This window comes from Saccopteryx leptura, chromosome 3 (assembly GCF_036850995.1).
Source record: "Saccopteryx leptura isolate mSacLep1 chromosome 3, mSacLep1_pri_phased_curated, whole genome shotgun sequence".
In the NCBI taxonomy this organism is placed as follows: Eukaryota; Metazoa; Chordata; class Mammalia; order Chiroptera; family Emballonuridae; genus Saccopteryx; species Saccopteryx leptura.
Window position 1 is genome coordinate 20,879,453 of NC_089505.1, and position 18,168 is coordinate 20,897,620.

At 37.7% G+C, this 18,168-nt stretch overlaps 1 protein-coding gene across 5 annotated transcripts in view; it reads right to left on the bottom strand.

Annotated features, from left to right (window-relative positions):
* Positions 1-18,168, bottom strand: part of UTRN (utrophin) — a 515,659-nt gene that overhangs the window by 45,299 nt on the left and 452,192 nt on the right. For all 5 annotated transcript variants that reach the window (XM_066373070.1, XM_066373071.1, XM_066373068.1 and 2 more), the window contains 4 exons: positions 13,711-13,796; positions 10,942-11,099; positions 9,038-9,204; positions 2,808-2,919 (listed from right to left, as the gene is read on the bottom strand). In XM_066373070.1, coding sequence (XP_066229167.1) covers positions 2,808-2,919; positions 9,038-9,204; positions 10,942-11,099; positions 13,711-13,796 — 523 coding nt within the window. The remainder of the gene's footprint in view (positions 1-2,807; positions 2,920-9,037; positions 9,205-10,941; positions 11,100-13,710; positions 13,797-18,168) is intronic.

An 18,168-nucleotide genomic window follows, 5' to 3' on the forward strand; every position in this document is an offset into this window, starting at 1 on the left:
TATAATACAGGATAAACTATAATCTTAGATATAATGACAATGACTTTTGGAAGACAATGTAACATGAAGAGTTTTAGGTAATTTACAAATTTAATTCAAAAATGATAGCTGGAGAGTGGAATTCACCAGTGTATCAGTGATACTCACGTATGCTCACACTGGCCAATAACTGATATGGAAGAAACAGAGCTTTCAAATTCCGTGGGTATTTTGCAAAATTATTATGGATTATTGTTTTAAGACCAAAAAAATACATCTTTGCTTACTTTATACATCTTTGAATATGAAGTTATTGTTATACTTCATCATATAATTACTTTACATTTTTTCCCATTTGGCATTAGTTCTTTATACTATTTCCTAAATTTCTAGCTAAGATCATATAAATATTAATACTATATTTTGACCCTGGCCAGTTAGCTCAGTGGTAGAGTGTCGGCCTGGCATGTGGATGTCTTGGGTTCAATTTCCAGTCAAGGCACACAGGAGAAGCACCCATCTGCTTGTCTCTCTCTGTTTCTCCTCTCCTCCTACAGCCATGGCTTGATTGGAGTGAGTTGGCCCCAGGTGCTCAGGATGGCTCCATGGCCTCCACTTCAGGCACTAAAGAGTTTAGTTGATAAGCAATGACCCAAATGGGCAGAGCATCGCCACTTAGTGGGCTTGCAGGTGGATCCCAGACTGGGTGCATGTGGGAATTCGTCTCTGCCTCCTTTCCTCTCACTGAATAATAAGAAATAAAATACCATATCTCTCCCCAATCCAAATCCCTTACAATGACCTCAGAGTTCTGCACAATCTGATACTTGCCTTTCTTTTCAATCATATCCCCTACTAGTCTCCCTTTAGCAATGGGACAGATTCACTCTTTGTAAAGTTCACTTTAATTTCTTTTGCTCAAGTCAGTTCCACCTCTTTCCCACCCCCAGGGCCAGCTTCATGGACGTGTGACCTGTGTAGCTGCCCAAGGTCCCATGCTCAGAAAAGCTCTGAATTGGCTTTGTGCTCTGCTTCTGCCAGCTTGAAAAATCACAATAATTTTTTAACAAGGGGCCCCACATTTTTACTTCACTCTGGTCATTTCAAAGTAGATAGCCAGTGCTGCCTACTACACTCTGCTTGTGGAATATGCTCCTCTCTCCCCCACGCTCCAGTCATGCCAACCTCTCTTCCACCTCCAGACCCTTTCATATGTTGTCTCTTCCCTGTGCTAGTTTCCCACACAGCTGCTTCGTTCTCATCCCTCGATCTGCACTCAAATATACGTTAACGACTCAGAAGGATTTCCCTTGATTTCTTTATTTAAAGTGCCTCTTCCAACCTTGTGTCTCATTACCCATTTATTTCTTTAAAGGCGCTTACTATAATCTGTAATGATCTCATTTGTTTTCTTGTTCGTTGTCTAAGATGCCCTCCTCCTAAATGAAAAGTAGCAGGAGAGTCAGTAATCTTGTCTATTTTGATAGTATTCCTATGAGTTATTAGCTGGGAACAGTGTCTGACACATGGTTAGCATTGTATTTTTTGTTGAGTAAATAAATTTGTTAGTCATAATAATAAATGGTGCTATATACATTTGGGAGGGGGGATTTTTCCTGCTGAAGTTATTGTGCACTAAGGGTGTTTTATCTACTATAATTCTGCACCAGTGTCTAGAGGTTTCCACTCCACATATAGGATACCTATTTATTTGAGAAGATACCTAAGAACATGAATGAGATTTATATGTGTATATTTTATAAGAATTGCTTCCTTTCTGTTTATTTTTGATCCAAAAAGTAACTCAATTCCCTAAACCAAAGAAATGCATAGCTCTATGAAATACATTTTGGTTCACTATTTGGAAGGAGGCTAAAAAAAGCTGTTGACAGAAAATGAAGATAACTCCAGAAAGCAGAGCTTTAGATCAAAGGAACATTATGAATTAATATCCAGTGCTAGTGAACTGTTGACATTAACAAAATGTGATAATAATATGGCATAAAACTCTTTTGTAAAATAACTTGACAGGAAGTATTTTGGCCATGACAATACTCATATTCGCTGACCTACACTGTCCATTGCTAGTACTTTATTTTACAGAAGTGTTATTTATGTAAAATATGGAAAGAGCTATCTTCATAACCATATTTATGAGTGCTGTTTATAATATCAGAAAATTAAAAATAAGCTAAATGTCCACATTTGCGGCAATGCTTAGATATATTTGAGTAATTCACTCAATTAAATAATCTGTAACATAGAAAAATTATACTGTGTGACAACAGAGGGGAAAACTTATACAACATGTTCACTACAAACTGCAGGATCAAAATTACATAAATCAAAAATAAATAAAACCTTAAAATTGGAGACATAGAAAAATATTGGAAGGTAGCTTATTCAGAAGCCAGATTTACAGATATTTTTACTCTCTTCATTTTTTATATTTATGTTAACATAAATATATAATTATGAAAACACATTTTAAAGATGTCTTAAAAAACAATGATTTCCCATTACATAGCTATCATTTTCAATGCATGTCAGCATAAGCTCTTAAAATAGTTCACTGTCAAGAATGTTGTTTACAATCAAAATACAGATGTAAATAAAATTTATTTTTTCTGAAAAAAGTATGATTGTGTTAATGGCTACAACATAGATATATTTACTTAAAAGAAAACAACATAAAAGTATCATTAAGCAATCTTAAAAAGTAATTGCCCCCCCCCAAATTTGTCTAAACTGAATAATTTTAGATGCTAGCTAATTCAAAAGCAATATATTAAAACAAACATACAAAGAAACAATGGCTCAGTACTCACAGGTATACAATATTCCACCATTGGGTAATGTAATTTGTGACCTTTTGCTGTGCGACCCGAAAAAAAGCAGCTCTGGCAGACATCATAGTTAAAATGCTTTAGGCTCCTATACCTAGAGAGAAAGAAGAAAATCCATTGGCCTGCATGCCTATATTTAGTCCAAATCAATCATTTGGGGAAGGAATTTCATTCATCCAAATTACCACAAATAGTATATTGGCCACAAATGAGAAATTTTGTAGCCAATGCCTAGTGACACACTGTGCATTGCCCTTTATTTTCAGACTCTTACTTAGAGAAATGAAACTCTAGATTTATTTCTATGGGTTACAGTGGAAAACATCTCCCAGATCCTCCATCGGCCATAGTGGCAGGTAGCAACTGAGAACATAAATATATTATATATGTATTGACAGAAAAGAAGAAAATTAAAGAACAGGACTAACAGAATGAAAACGGGAACAAAATGTAAAGGTTATATGAGGTTAATATTGTAAACCATTAAGTGCTGTGTAGCTTCTAAAATGATCTGCAAAAATCACTTGCAAATTGATCAATCAGCATATACCAACCACATCCATTCTATTTGGCCAGGGAAGCAGCCTGCTCTGAAAGTGTTCACCTACACTAGTATTTCTTGCCCTATCAGCATGGCTTGACACATATGACTGACATCTTGTCTTCTAAATGGCGTTTTATTTATTCTGAGCACTGCATGGCAGAAAGCCATTCTCTCTCTTTTTTTTTTTGTGGGTGCCTGACCCTTGTAATATTAGTGGGCAGTGCGCCCTGCTAAAAATAGATTTTCCAGTCTCTCTTGCTGGCGGTAGCATCCAGTACATTACAAGTCAAAGTCACTGGGTGGGATTTCTAGTTGGGATTTCAAGGGACTGCCTCCATTGGGAAGAAGCATGGTCCATCTTCCTCTTTCTTAGAAAATGGTCCTGACATCAAGAAGAGCCATTCTGTCAGCATGAGATGACCTTGAAGATGGACACCACATGACACAGATGGCAGAGCATAAAGCCAGAACCACGAAAAGGGAGATGTCGGTCAAAGAGTACAAACTTCTGGTTACAAGAGGAGTAAGTTCCAGGAATCTAATGTGTAGCACGGTTACTGCAGTTAATACTACTGTATTATTATATGTACCTGAAAGTTGCTAAGAGAGATTTTAAATGTTCTCACCACAAGGAAGCAATGATGATTATGTGACATGATGCAGGTGTTCTCTAATGCCATGGAGGTAATCTCTTTGCAAGAACATATACCAAATCAACACAGTATACACTTTAATTTTACATGATGTTATATGTCAATTTTATCCCAATAAAACCAGAAAAAAAAAAGAACAATGGAGCCAGATGACTGGAAAGCCACCATTCAGTTCTGGATTCCGTTCTTAGAACATTTTCTTTCTTTTTTTTTTTTTTTTTACATGAAAAGAACCCAAACTTCTTATTTATTTATGCTTTCATTAAGCAGCTGTGCATAATCCTCACTGAAACAATTCCTAGCTTGTAAAACATTCTGCTAATCTTGATTTCATTAAAATTTAATTTGGAAGTAATTACAGGAAAACTCTAGTAGTATATATAAAAGTTCAGGGAAAATAAAAAATATATATCTAACTAAAAGTAATATGTATAGTGGTAGCAGAGTCAACCTGGACAAAGTCAAAATTATTCCACAATGCCCATACTCCAACATCTCTGGAAATGGCTTTTCGTTCTTTCTTCTAGCCAGAGAAGGAAAGCTAATCAGACCCTACCTATCTTGGTCCTTTTTGTGTGTGTGTGTGTGTGTGTATTTTTTTTCTGAAGCTGGAAACGGGGAGAGACAATCAGACAGACTCCCGCATGTGCCCGACCGGGATCCACCCGGCACGCCCACCAGAGGCAATGCTCTGCCCACCAGGGGGCGATGCTCTGCCCCTCCGGGGCGTCGCTCTGCCGCGACCAGAGCCACTCTAGCGCCTGGGGCAGAGGCCAAGGAGCCATCCCCAGCGCCCGGGCCATCTTTGCTCCAATGGAGCCTTGGCTGCAGGAGGGGAAAAGAGAGACAGAGAGGAAGGAGGGGGAGGGGGTGGAGAAGCAAATGGGCGCTTCTCCTATGTGCCCTGGCCGGGAATCGAACCCGGGTCCCCCGCACGCCAGGCCGACGCTCCACCGCCGAGCCAACCGGCCAGGGCCTTGGTCCTATTTTTTTAATTGCAGTTCTTATTACATTATTCCTCCTATGAATAACCTTTGTGCAATTATTTTATTGATTAATTTGAAGGAACCTTTTCTTTTTTCTTTTTCTTTTTTTTTTTTTTTTTGTATTTTTCTGAAGTTGGAAACGGGGAGGCAGTCAGACAGACTCCCGCATGCGCCCGACCGGGATCCACCCAGCATACCCACCAGGGGGTGATGCTCTGCCCATCTGGGGTGTCGCTCTGCTGCAACCAGAACCATTTTAGTGCCTGAGGCAGAGGCCACCCAGGCAAACTTTGCTCCAATGGAGCCTTGGCTGTGGGAGGGGAAGAGAGAGACAGACAGGAAGGAAGGGGAGTGGAGAAGCAGATGGGCGCTTCTCCTCTGTGTCCTGGCCGGAAATCGAACCCGGGACTCCCGCACGCCAGGCTGATGCTCTACCACTGAGCCAACCGGCCAGGGCTGAAGGAATCTTTTCTTGATCTCATCTTTAAACCAGGATTGGTATTGACTCTAGACCTATATCTCCTCCATTCAGAAGTTAAAAATTTTAAATGGAATACATCCTCAAAATAGAAAACTGGGAAATATGTATACAACTAAAAGGAAAACGATAATATTGACATTTTCTTCCATTTTTTAAATTGATAGCTTTTAGAGAGAAAGAGAGGGCAGGAGGGAGATAGAGGGAGAGAGGGAAGCACTCATTTTTTGTTTTACCTACCATGCATTCATTGGTTGTTTCCCCAAGTGCCCTTACTGGGGATAGAACCCGCAACCTGGTGTTCATGATGATGCTCAGAGCTACCTGGCCAGGGCCTATTTCCTTCAAGTTATAGCTAGACTCCTTGAGCAAGTTGTTTGCAGATACTAACCTATTCATTTTTCTGAGCCTGAAACATGTCTTCCATCCTTATCATGGCATGAAAAGAGTCCTTTCTAAAATTACCAATGACTTCTGAATCAATGCTCTGTTTTCACCTGTAATGTTTAGAATCTCCCTGCTGCACATAACATCTCTACCATCTTTCTAAAGTTCCCTCTCTGGTTTCTATAACACTATGGTTCTTTACTTCTCTTAAGAACCATGATCATCTTTCTCTCCTTTTATACTCCTCTTACCAATCTTGCCTTCTACTGGGTGAGTAGCATCGTTGTTCAGGCTTTTCAATAAACAGTGCAATATCACTTACAGGCTGAGCTACTATCCCCTGATGTTTATTACTTACTGGTAATAATAAAAAGCGCTGATGTTTATTGAATGCCTGCTCTTTCTGTGATAGGTACTGTCCTTGTCACTTTTCATGTATTAACTATTCCTGGGAGGAAATGCTCACAGGACGTATAGTTAAAGATGTTCCTATTCAGGAAGGCCAAGTAACTTATCCAAAATCACACAAACAGTAGATTTCGGATTCAAACCTAAGCAGCCAGACTCCAGAGCGAGGTCTCAATACACCTCCTCCCTGAGCACTCCTACTATAACCTTATAATAGACTATAATCTCTGACCACCTATTTGGTCAGCTCCACATCTTCCTATTAGAGACATCTATATATACATTTTATATTAAACACCTGAAATTCAACATTTAACACAGTTCACCTTTTGTAACTGCTCTTTTATTTTTCTCTTATGAAATATTTCAAGTTTATTCAAAAGTAGTGAGCACAGCATAATAAACATCCATGTACCCACAACTCAGCTTTGTTAAATCGTAATGTTATGCTACCGTTATTTCAGGTCTTTTTCCTACTTAAGAAAGAAAGCATTAAACGTACAATCAAATGCTAATACTTTTTAGAGTCTTCTGTACTTCACTCTCCGTATCCACAGCCACTAAGAAACTGGGTCCCTCACACAACTCTGGGCCAAAGTAATGGCTATATGTAGCAGATTTTATACAGCCCAATCTCCCCAAATCAGTTCATCTGTGGTTTCACATTACTTTTTATATACAGCACAGTATTTTTTGGTCTAATCAATGTCCTAAAACAGTCATTCTGTTCAGTACCATCTAATTGCTTCTTAATGTCAAATCTTACTTCTTCTAAAAACTTAATATTCTTTTGTAAAAAGAATGCCATACTAACTGAGAGCATGAACTCCAGTCGAAAGATTGAATTTGAATCCCAGATTTGTCTCACTTACTGGATATTGGGCTTTGGGCAAGTTGCCTAAGCTCTGAGTCTTAGTTCTATTATGTGTAAAGCAGAGCTAATCCTACCAATCTTGCCGGGTTTTTATGGAGAGTAAATGAAATAACAAATGCAACGTGTTTGAGCACAGCATCCGGCATATAGTAAGCTTGATGAACAACAGCATTATTAGCGCTGATGGTTATATCACATTTGGATTATCTCCCCGCTGGTATCCTGAGCATGCTGCATTCCAGCTGTTCTTTTCCTCTGTGTCCGTCTCTCCACCAGGCGCCTTACACTTAGCCTCTCCAAGAAACCTGCTGCCTTTAAACTAACTTTCCCATCTTCTTCATTCCAGTGTTTGCCCTCTGACTTCCACTGGCTTCCACCCATTATCCTGGCTGCCAGGCTCACCCTACTCACACTGTGTACCTTTCTGTCCTCTTAGACAGTACAGCCTCTCTGGTCCCAAGGCACGCAGAACTTGTAACCCCTAAGACTGGCTCCCCAAAATGCCTAATGCAAGAGCAGGAAATTCACATGCAATATCTAAGTTGGCCATGCACAGAAAATGCATTGATACTCTTCATACAAACTATGCTGGTAAAGTCCGTCAAATGAAAGCAAAATTTTGTTGAGTTCAACATCCTGATACCGATCCCACATACAACCAAACCTATCCTAGCTGTCCTGCTTGACTCGCTCTCAGTGAAATCATCATCTCAGTTAAGTCCTCTTCAGGTCTGCATGCAAGGTCCCCACGGAACCTTGAGTGCCACTGCTGAGGACTTTCTTCATAATTGATTTCCAAATAAAACTGGGGTTCTTTTCTAAAGTCCTCTTGGAAGGTGAATATATATTCTAATTTGTACTCACTTAAGACAAAGAGGCAAAAGGATCATGATGGCCGAGACACTTCATCTTGGGGACAACCATAAACCCTGCACTCTCTGCTTTGGGGCCACAAACTGACGAATCCGACACATGGAATACACTATAGTACGGTGTTCAGGGTATTGAGCAGTGCTCCTTGTGTGAGGGTGAACGGGGTCAATCTACTTCATACCCAACTTGGCAGAAGTAAAACAAAGTAATTCAATTACTACCCAGTTTTTATGTCAATTTTGCTCTCTGTTTGCCAAGTTTGACCCCAACGACCTCAGAACATCACCAAATTCCATCAGGGCTATATTTGTATAAAGAGTTCTACAATTATCATGCATGAATATTTCTGTGAAATATGTAATAGAAATTTGGAAAAGTCTTTGGTTCTGGAGCAAAATAATATTGATACTAACAATATCACAAGCTTCATGTACTGGCTGTAAGAAGATATGCCATTTTTAGATGGATAGAATAAGCTGATAATTTATTCAATCCCCTCAATGGGAATAAATGGAACAGATGAGGTGACATTTAGAACAAAGAATTGTCTTCTGCCCTGGCCGGTTGGCTCAGTGGTAGAGCGTCGGCCTAGCGTGCGGAGGACCCGGGTTCGATTCCCGGCCAGGGCACACAGGAGAAGCGCCCATTTGCTTCTCCACCCCTCCGCCGCGCCTTCCTCTCTGTCTCTCTCTTCCCCTCCCGCAGCCAAGGCTCCATTGGAGCAAAGACGGCCCGGGCGCTGGGCATGGCTCTGTGGCCTCTGCCTCAGGCGCTAGAGTGGCTCTGGTCGCAACATGGCGACGCCCAGGATGGGCAGAGCATCGCCCCCTGGTGGGCAGAGCGTCGCCCCTGGTGGGCGTGCCGGGTGGATCCCGGTCGGGCGCATGCGGGAGTCTGTCTGACTGTCTCTCCCTGTTTCCAGCTTCAGAAAAATGAAAAAAAAAAAAAAAAAAAAAAAAAAAAAAAAAAAAAAGAATTGTCTTCTGTCATCACGGGTGGTGGATCTTACCTGAATCCAACAATCGGACATTCTTTACAAATGTTGCATTTGGCCTGATGTTTTGCGGTCTCAGCTGCTGCCACTCGATGTAAAACTGGCAGCCAAACCATGGACTGTGGTTCTAGACGCATCCAGTCGATGAACTCTTTCACACTTATCTCGGGCTTGTTGTTATTCTGGTGAGGAAACAAACACATTGAAAGGGAGGGGAACATCTTCATTTAATTGCAGGAAGTGCTGTTGCTTCATCATCTTCTGAAAATCTGTGCATAACTAAAAGAAAAGTTATGTAGTTCTTTCCGAGTCAGCCAAATCATGAAATATTTAAGGTTCTTCAAGGAAAGAAAATTTTGGAATTTAAAAAGAGAAAAAGCAGAAATTGGCATATAGGAAGAAGAATAAAGTCCCAATTCTGTCATATATTCAGATTTTTAAAAAGCGAAACCAAAAACTATACAATTCTAGGGACTCTTTTCACATATATACTTTAATCCCGTGAAGTTCACTCATCTAAGACAGTAAACATTTGTGAAAGTGAAAACTCACTGATTACTTTCCAAACTTGAAGGCCGTTATAAATGGTACATACAAACTGCTATTATTATGGCCTGCTCCAGTCTGTTACAACATCACCTCGGGGCATATTACTATGAATGTACTTGGCAAGATTTCAACATTTATAACAAAATGTATGAAACATCTTAGTCCCCCTGCAAATCTTAATACTAATTTATGTTTATATGTGCAAAGTTAAATTTGTACCAACATCTTTCTCCTGCCATTGTCAAGGTCATTCAATGAACCAGCACATGGGAAATTATATTTAGAATTTTCAATTGGTACTTTTTGTATACCTAAAACAAGAAAAAGACTATTATAAAATGTAATAACCTGTAACATCAATTTGCCTTAAAGAGATGGTATGAGCATTTTTTTCTCTGCAATGATAAATCGCTGAATATGCTTTGAGAAAATATCTGTCGACTTGTACTTTATGCAAATGTACAATATCAGTAGGAACAGTCCCAAAGTGCTTTATATATAGTAAGCAATAAAAGAAACTAAAATGCTTTTCCAGCGTAACATTAGTAACTTAGACCAGGATAAAACTTCAGATATCATTCTTTTGAACGTAAGTTCTCAAAGAAAAGACCTTATTTGGTAGCATTTTAAATTTATATATTTTTAAAATCTTGCCTCCAAGGAAATCAGACTCTTTCATTAATTTATTTCGCAAATATTTATTAAGCAGTTGTGATGATGAAGGCACTGTGCACGGGGATACAATAATAAAAGGATAAATATTGTGCATGTTCGTGAAGCTTGGGTTTTGATGGAAGAAAAGAACTAAACACGCAATTATACAATGTAGTCTGTAGTTATGATTGCACTGAGCATCGTAACAACGCAGAGGAGATTTAGGCGCGAATAGTGGGAAAGTAACCTCCTCTGAACAGGTCAGACAAGGGTTTTCAGAGGATGTGAGATTAAAGACGGATCTAAAGAATGAAAAAGGAGAGGAGAAGGGAGGGTATGGAAGACTCTTCTGAACAGAAGGCACGTGTCCAAAGGCACTAAGGCAAGAATGGAGGCACTAAAGCAGTGTGGAAGGAAGCAGGAAGCAAGAGAACAAGTGACAAAAAAGGCCAGGGCAAAGGCAGGGCCAAATCACAGCAATCTGATATCACATGGTAAAGACGCTGGATTTTATACATTGGGAAGCAGTCAGTCCCCTTGAGGTGGCAGTTATTCCTTGAATCAAATATGCCTTAAGAAACAAAATACAAACTTACTGGATGGTACTCAATGTCCTCCACCATTTGCCTCCAAACCAAATTCCCCATTCCATCCCTTAGAACATCCTTCAAAACTCTTCCTCAACACACCCTACATACCGGTGATCCTCTGTTTACCTGTTGGAAACAGCTGCGGACGCTGGGTTCAATATTACTGCCTCCAAAAGCTGCTACTTCTCCCAGCTGCCGGGGGATCTGGATGGCATCGTGAAGTAAGAGGCCAAGCTGCCTCTGGTCACACATTTCTGTCGGTCCTGCCACTTCCTTAAAGAGATCTACAAGGAGGAGAGGCAAGGGGTTAACTTACATCTGCCCCCAGAGTTCTTGTAGATCTCTGGTTCTGGGGATTGAACGATGTAGGTCAAAAAACAAGTCATGGGGACTTGAATCAATTAGTCAAATCCTGAATTCTGACCACCTTGATATTCTGTGTGCCTGTAATCAGGAACTGGTTACCCACATTCTTCTAAAAACAACCCACTGTTGTATGTCACTACATGTAGGTAGACAAATAACCATACATTTCCTTTTCAAATGGCACAATAAATAAATGCATGTGGGTTTCATTCAGTGGTTTCAATAAGAATTTCCCTTCGTATTGAGAAAGACACCGAGCCAAAAGGAAGCTTCCTTCATGACTTGTCAAAGGAATAAATGTTCCTTAAGAAACAAATCTTTAAATTTTAATAAATTTGTTTACTAACTTTTTGTGTTCACTCCTAAATTTAATATTTTATTAAATATAAACATATTTACTTCTTTTAAAGATTTCTATATTTAAATCTATTTTATATAAGAAATATTGAAAAGTATAAGGAGGTACCATTTATTTTTAGGTTTTATTAGTCCAAGTCTCATTTCTTAGTAGCTATAAAAATTATTTTTGTATTAGTTCATTTCATGTAATAAAATACATTTGTTCAAATTTTAAGGATGCATTCACAAAACTCATGCTCACTCTCACATAGTTCTTAGGCTTCTTTATTCATGAAATGAAACCCACTAATTTCTAACTTTCTTGATTCAATAAAATTAAAACCCTTCTCTTCAGCATTGGCTTATCTTTTATTCACCACTTAAAATATTTTGAAGATTAAAAATATTATCTTGTTTTCAGCAATAAAGCTGATATGCTTAAATAAATTTCTTTAAGAGCAGTGAGAAATTTCATGTAAAAACAACCCAACCCACTTTGTTATAGAAACTTATACTTTTTGGAAAGAAATATCCAAGTTCTGAATATTCATAATCATGCAACTGAATGCTTTCATGTGAAGTTTCCAAGAACAGAAGAAAGGGGAGTAAATATTTATTGGATCCTAAAAACTATTTTCAAAAAAAACCCCACTTGATGTATAGTCCCTTTATTTTAAGGGAATAATGCTAGATCTAACACTGTTAACACTGAATTTTCAAACAACTGAACCAGTGTTTCAGTGATATCGATGCAGTAATTATAATGAAATATGATTTTAATTTTAGCATACCTAGGGAAAGCAAATTCAATTAAGATAAATTTCACTTTTATTATAATTTGTTCACTTGGATTTGGTTGGAGTTCTGCTTATTTCTTTTCATTTGTCAAGACTGAGACTATTATTAGCCAGAAAATATTTGTCTATATTCTTACTATGATGCTCATTGTAAACCAGTTCCTGGGAAGAGGACTCTTAGTTAAATAGAGTTGATACATATGTATAAAAATTTGTACAGACGAGTACACATTGTCAACAAGATCAATCATGCTCAACTTTCCTCTCCTCTTTTGAGGCAGAGAGTTATACTGCTACATCACTATTAAGGTAAAACTACACTCAAAACACAAGAGAAAAGACAAAATTAATGTCAGAAATGTTGATATCTTTCTAAATTTTTATAAAAGTTCCTATTTTTGATATGATAGAAAAAAAGGAGTGTCAGAATGTGGGAATGGGTCTGAAAAAAGACACAATCTAAAACCTAAGTTCCAATAAATTAGCACAGACGAGATGCCGTTGAAAAGGATCTTTGTAAATGTGTTTTTGATGAGGCAAAGGAGCCACCAGCTACAAGCAGGAAGGCCAGGGTGCTGTTAGAACTGAGTCAGGAGATATTCTCCGGAAGGTGTGAAAAGAGAGGGAGGTGTCACTAGAGTAAGACACCTACATGAGCCATTGCAAAATCAATGTTCAGACAGACCCAAATAACCTAAAATAGCACCTTTGCCATTGAGTGTGGAGAGCAAATTGTCTTGAATATTAATTCTAGCAAAGGAAGTAATAACGAGGAAGTGCTCTGAGATCACTCAAGAAATCAAAAGTGGAATCAGAGTTGCTAAGGACCGCAAAGTAAAATATTACAAAAACCTCAGAACACTTCCTGAATCTCAAGTCTCCCCGGAAAGATGTAAAGATTTCAACCCAAGAGAATTCTTATTCAATTAAGTCCTAAAACCGCATACCTCATGGGTTAAATGAAATATCAGAAACTTTCATTTCAGGCATTTTTTTAAACATTGGAAGTAAACAGAAATAGAAAAGGGTTAGGCTTTTAGAGTCAGAAAACTCTATGATCTAATTCTTGCCCTACAATTATTGTCACTATAGACTTCGACTAAATTTTTCACCTAGCTCAGCCTTAACTTTTTCAACTGAAGAATGGAAATCATAATGCTTACAGTATTATGGGGTGATTTTTCTATGAATTAAAAGATATAATTTGTAATTGGTTCTCACTCCAACAAGGCACCCCATCTCTTTATTCTGTAGTTAGCTTTTCATTAGTCTAGCCTGGAATGGTTAAAAAAATGGGAACTATTATTACTAGCAAATTATATGAAGTAAGTCTCCAATACATTATAATTATCATTACTAAAAACAGTACCGGTATAGGAAAGGTCTTACATACATCTGTATTTTTCTTCTAAGAGACCTTTAGAGAGAGACATCAATCCAATCTTCAGACTCTGAACTCTGATTTTTCCAGTCCGACCCCTGAAATTACAAGAATCTTAATCTGTTATATGAATTTGAAACAGTATCTAAAATATTTCTGAATATCTATTTTCTTGAGGGTAAACCATTAAAAAATAATTGCACCTTAAAGATATAACTTTTCTACTCACATTTAATAATTTATGTTAAACCCACACCATAATTTCATGACTTATTTTAATAGTAGGTTTGACCAAAGAATATACAGCCTGAAGTCACTTTATACACAACATGTGAATTAGGAGAAACAAATTAAGGCAAAATAAGAACTTTAATTATAGAGCTGAAAATATTTCATTTTTATGAATGCTGTGAATTAAAATATATTTGTTAATAATTATAAATGCAAGATGCAAAAGAGATACATATAATATGCATGTGAGTTAATTGAGCAAGAGATAGCTAGGATCAAAAGTAAGAAAACTGACTGAAAATTTATATACTGAGGGCATATAACTGCTGAATACTTAAAAATGTGCTATCTTTATTGATGTTGGTCTCTGTCAATGCAGTTCTATGCTACTACTGCACTTGTAGTCAGTGATCTTCGGTGTGGAATCTCTATTTGGGAAGCATTTACAGTATATTTAAACACAAAATGTATTAATTAATGAACATGAGGAAATAGCTTTAGTTCACTTTGTTCATTAGAGTCCACATATGAGTGAAATCATATGGTACTTGTCTTGTTCTGATTGGCTTATTTCACTTAGCATAATATTCTCCTGGTCCATCCATGCTGTTGCAAAGGATAAGATTTCCTCTCTCTCTCTCTTTCTCTCTCTCTTTTTATGGCCATGTAGTGTTTCATCGTGTAAGTGTACCACTCATATAACAAGCAAAATGGAGACAGACTTATACATAGAGAACAGGCTAACATCTATCAGGAGTAGGAATGGATGGGGGGCTGGCAAAGGAAGTGGAGGAATATAGCAAAAAAGGACAAAAAAAAATCATGAACACAGACAACAGTGTGGTGATTGCCAGGAGGGGGAAGAAATGGAGGAGGGGATGGGGGCATAAATGGTGATGGACAAAGACTTGACTTGGGGTGATAAACACATACTACAGTGTACAGAGATGTGATATATTGATAGAATTGGGAGCCTGAAATCTGTATAATTATGTTAAATAGTGTCATCCTAATAAACTCAATTTTAAGAAAGAAAGAAATAGCTTTACACTATTCCAATGAGAGACTATTTCTTTCATTTTTAATGTTAATTTTATTGTTTTTAGATACAGAGGAAGGGAGAGAGAAAAAGAGAGAGAGAAAGAGAGAGAGAGAGAAAAAGCAACATCAACCTGTTTCTGTATGTGCCCTGACTGGGGATCGAACCAGCAATCTCTGTGCTTCAGGATGATGTTCTAACTCAGTGGTTCTCAAACTTTTTGAAGTCAGGGCGCATTTAAAATCCTACAAATGATTGTAGGTGCACTATATACAAATTTCTGAGAAATATGTTATAGTAATTGAGTCAAATATTAAAGAAAAAAATATAAAGTCCAAGCGTGCTTTTATGGTAATTAAACAAAATAAATATGACAAAATTAAATTTATTCTGACATTAAAAAACATTTTTATGTTACATTTTTTGAGTTATGCTTTTTAGAATTTGTAAAAAAGAGAGGTTAAAAATTTTTTAAAAAGACAAAAACGTTATCTTTTTATATAGATAGATACATTCTTAGTAAGATTTAGTAAATGCGGTAGGTCCCGGCACAAATGTGTTAAGTTTTTCCATTCTTGTGTTTATGAGAAACATGAGCCTGATGAGTCCTAGTGATTTTTTTCCATGTTTGGGCATATATTTGAAAGGCAAACTCTCATTTCTCGTCAATACATTGAAGAATTCCTCTGTTTTGACTCTTGTGTTGAGTACAGAAAACCCCCACCATACATATCATCTTAACCTTACACCAAACAAAGGATAGAAGAAACTTGCCTCCAGTCTTTCTGGGGAACATGGGAGACAGTGTAAACAATCCAGCACCACAGCTTAACAGCCTTTTGCAACCTAATCAGGCAAGTGAGGTGGGGGGTTGGGCAGACTGTGAGCTTACAGCCAATTCTCCACACCTCTGTCCCCTTCAAAATCTAAACTCCAAAAACTCTGTTGGTATTTTGGTCCCCAACTGGCACATATTTCTCTGGAATACCATAGGGCACACCTGGAAATCTTCTAGGCACACCAGTGTGCCCTGGTGCACACTTTGAGAACCACTGCTCTAAGCAATCAAGCTATCCAGCCAAAGCAAGAGACCATTTTAATTTCACTTATAAGAAGACTAGAAGAAAGAATTTATTTTATCTTTAAAGCAGAAAGTTGTCCTTATTCCATAATTTATCAAAGAATTACTGAGCTGTCCACCAAAAGTTAGTCACTATACAAGCTCCTGGGGTGGGGAAAGGTAAATACATGAACTAAAATATTAATAATATTATGATCCATGTGATGGAACAACACATAGTCAAGAAAAAGTCTTTATTGTTATCTCTATTATTTCATATTCAGAATCACATTTCAGTTTAATTTTTTATTGTTCATTTTCTTAAAATGTTTTCAATTTATAAGTAGAACACACTTAAACATAAATACATAATTATATGAATTCATACATAATTATATGAATTCATAAAATTTAGTAATTCCTGCTATTTAAAAAACAGGTTAATATTTATATTTTGGAACTCTAATTTTAAGTTGTCTTATTGTCAAACTGTATTTAGACCTTGATCTTATGGATATTTTTTCTATCAATATTAATTGATATCTTTCATTCTCAAACTACAAATACTAAGGTAAGTTTCTATATACATACCATGACATATAAAGTATAAAATAAATAAAAATAACACACTTGGGGAGTGGTAAAATGTATTTTCTAAACAATCCTTCAATAGCCTAGAGCAGGGGTAGTCAACCTTTTTTACCTACTGCCCACTTTTGTATCTCTGTTAGTAGTAAAATTTTCTAACCGCCTACCAATTCCACAGTAATGGTGACTTATAAAGTAGGGAACTAACTTTACTTTATAAAATTTATAAAGCAGAGTTACAGAAAATTAAAGCATATAATAATAATTACTTACCAAGTACTTTATGTCGGATTTTCACTATGTTTGGCAGAATAAGTCTTTATAAAACAACTTACTATATTTAAATCTATCTTTTTATTTATACTTTGGTTGCTTCGCTACCGCCCACCATGAAAGCTGGAACACCCACTTGTGGGCAGTAGGGACCAGGTTGACTACCACTGGCCTAGAGTATATATCAATATTAAATCATATCCAACAGCCCTGGTCAGCGGTAGAGCGTCGGCCTAGCGTGCGGAGGACCGGGGTTCGATTCCCGGCCAGGGCACACAGGAGAAGCGCCCATTTGCTTCTCCACCCCTCCTCTGCACCTTCCTCTCTGTCTCTCTCTTCCCCTCCCGCAGCCAAGGCTCCATTGGAGCAAAGATGGCCCGGGCGCTGGGGACGGCTCTGTGGCCTCTGCCTCAGGCGCTAGAGTGGCTCTGGTCGCAACATGGCGACGCCCAGAATGGGCAGAGCATCACCCCCTGGTGGGCAGAGCATCGCCCCTGGTGGGCGTGCCAGGTGGATCCCGGTCGGGCGCATGCGGGAGTCTGTCTGACTGTCTCTCCCTGTTTCCAGCTTCAGAAAAAAAAAAATCATATCCAACAAAGTTATTGAACACTTACTACATATGTGTACAACATTCAGAACTGACCTATGAAATAAATAATATGCACTTATATTAAAAAATAAATATAGCTATTATAAGAATTTCTAAATTAATATATTTATGCCAGTTTTTGCAATTAAAGTAACACTAGATTCAAAATAACTGTAAACCAAGCTATGTTAGAAATTTTGTTCCTACTTTGTATTTTTTAGTTGTTTTCTAATTATCACATAAAAATAGGCAATGTCTGTTTTCCTTCCTCCAGAAATCAGGACATTTTATTCTTCAGACACAATCAGATAGTAGCCTTGCAAAGATAACAAAAGGCTGTGTGAATAGATGAGTACATGAATATGCCTAAGGACAAAGCAATCCCTTAAGGGAAAAAAGATCTGAATGATAGGTATTAAAGGATGACCTCCAGTCTATGCTGTCAACACAAGAAAAGAACATCATCAGGAAGACTACTGAAAATGTCAATCATCCATTCATCACACCATCAACAATTATGAAGGCTTATTGTGATCCCAGTATTATTCTACTCACCATAAGGACCAATATTAAAGTACAAGACACAATTCCTACCCATTATATACTCACACACTAGCTGGAGAAGTGAGACAGGAAAACAACTAGAGAATCATAAGAAAATATGAAAATAACCATTATGTATGTACATCA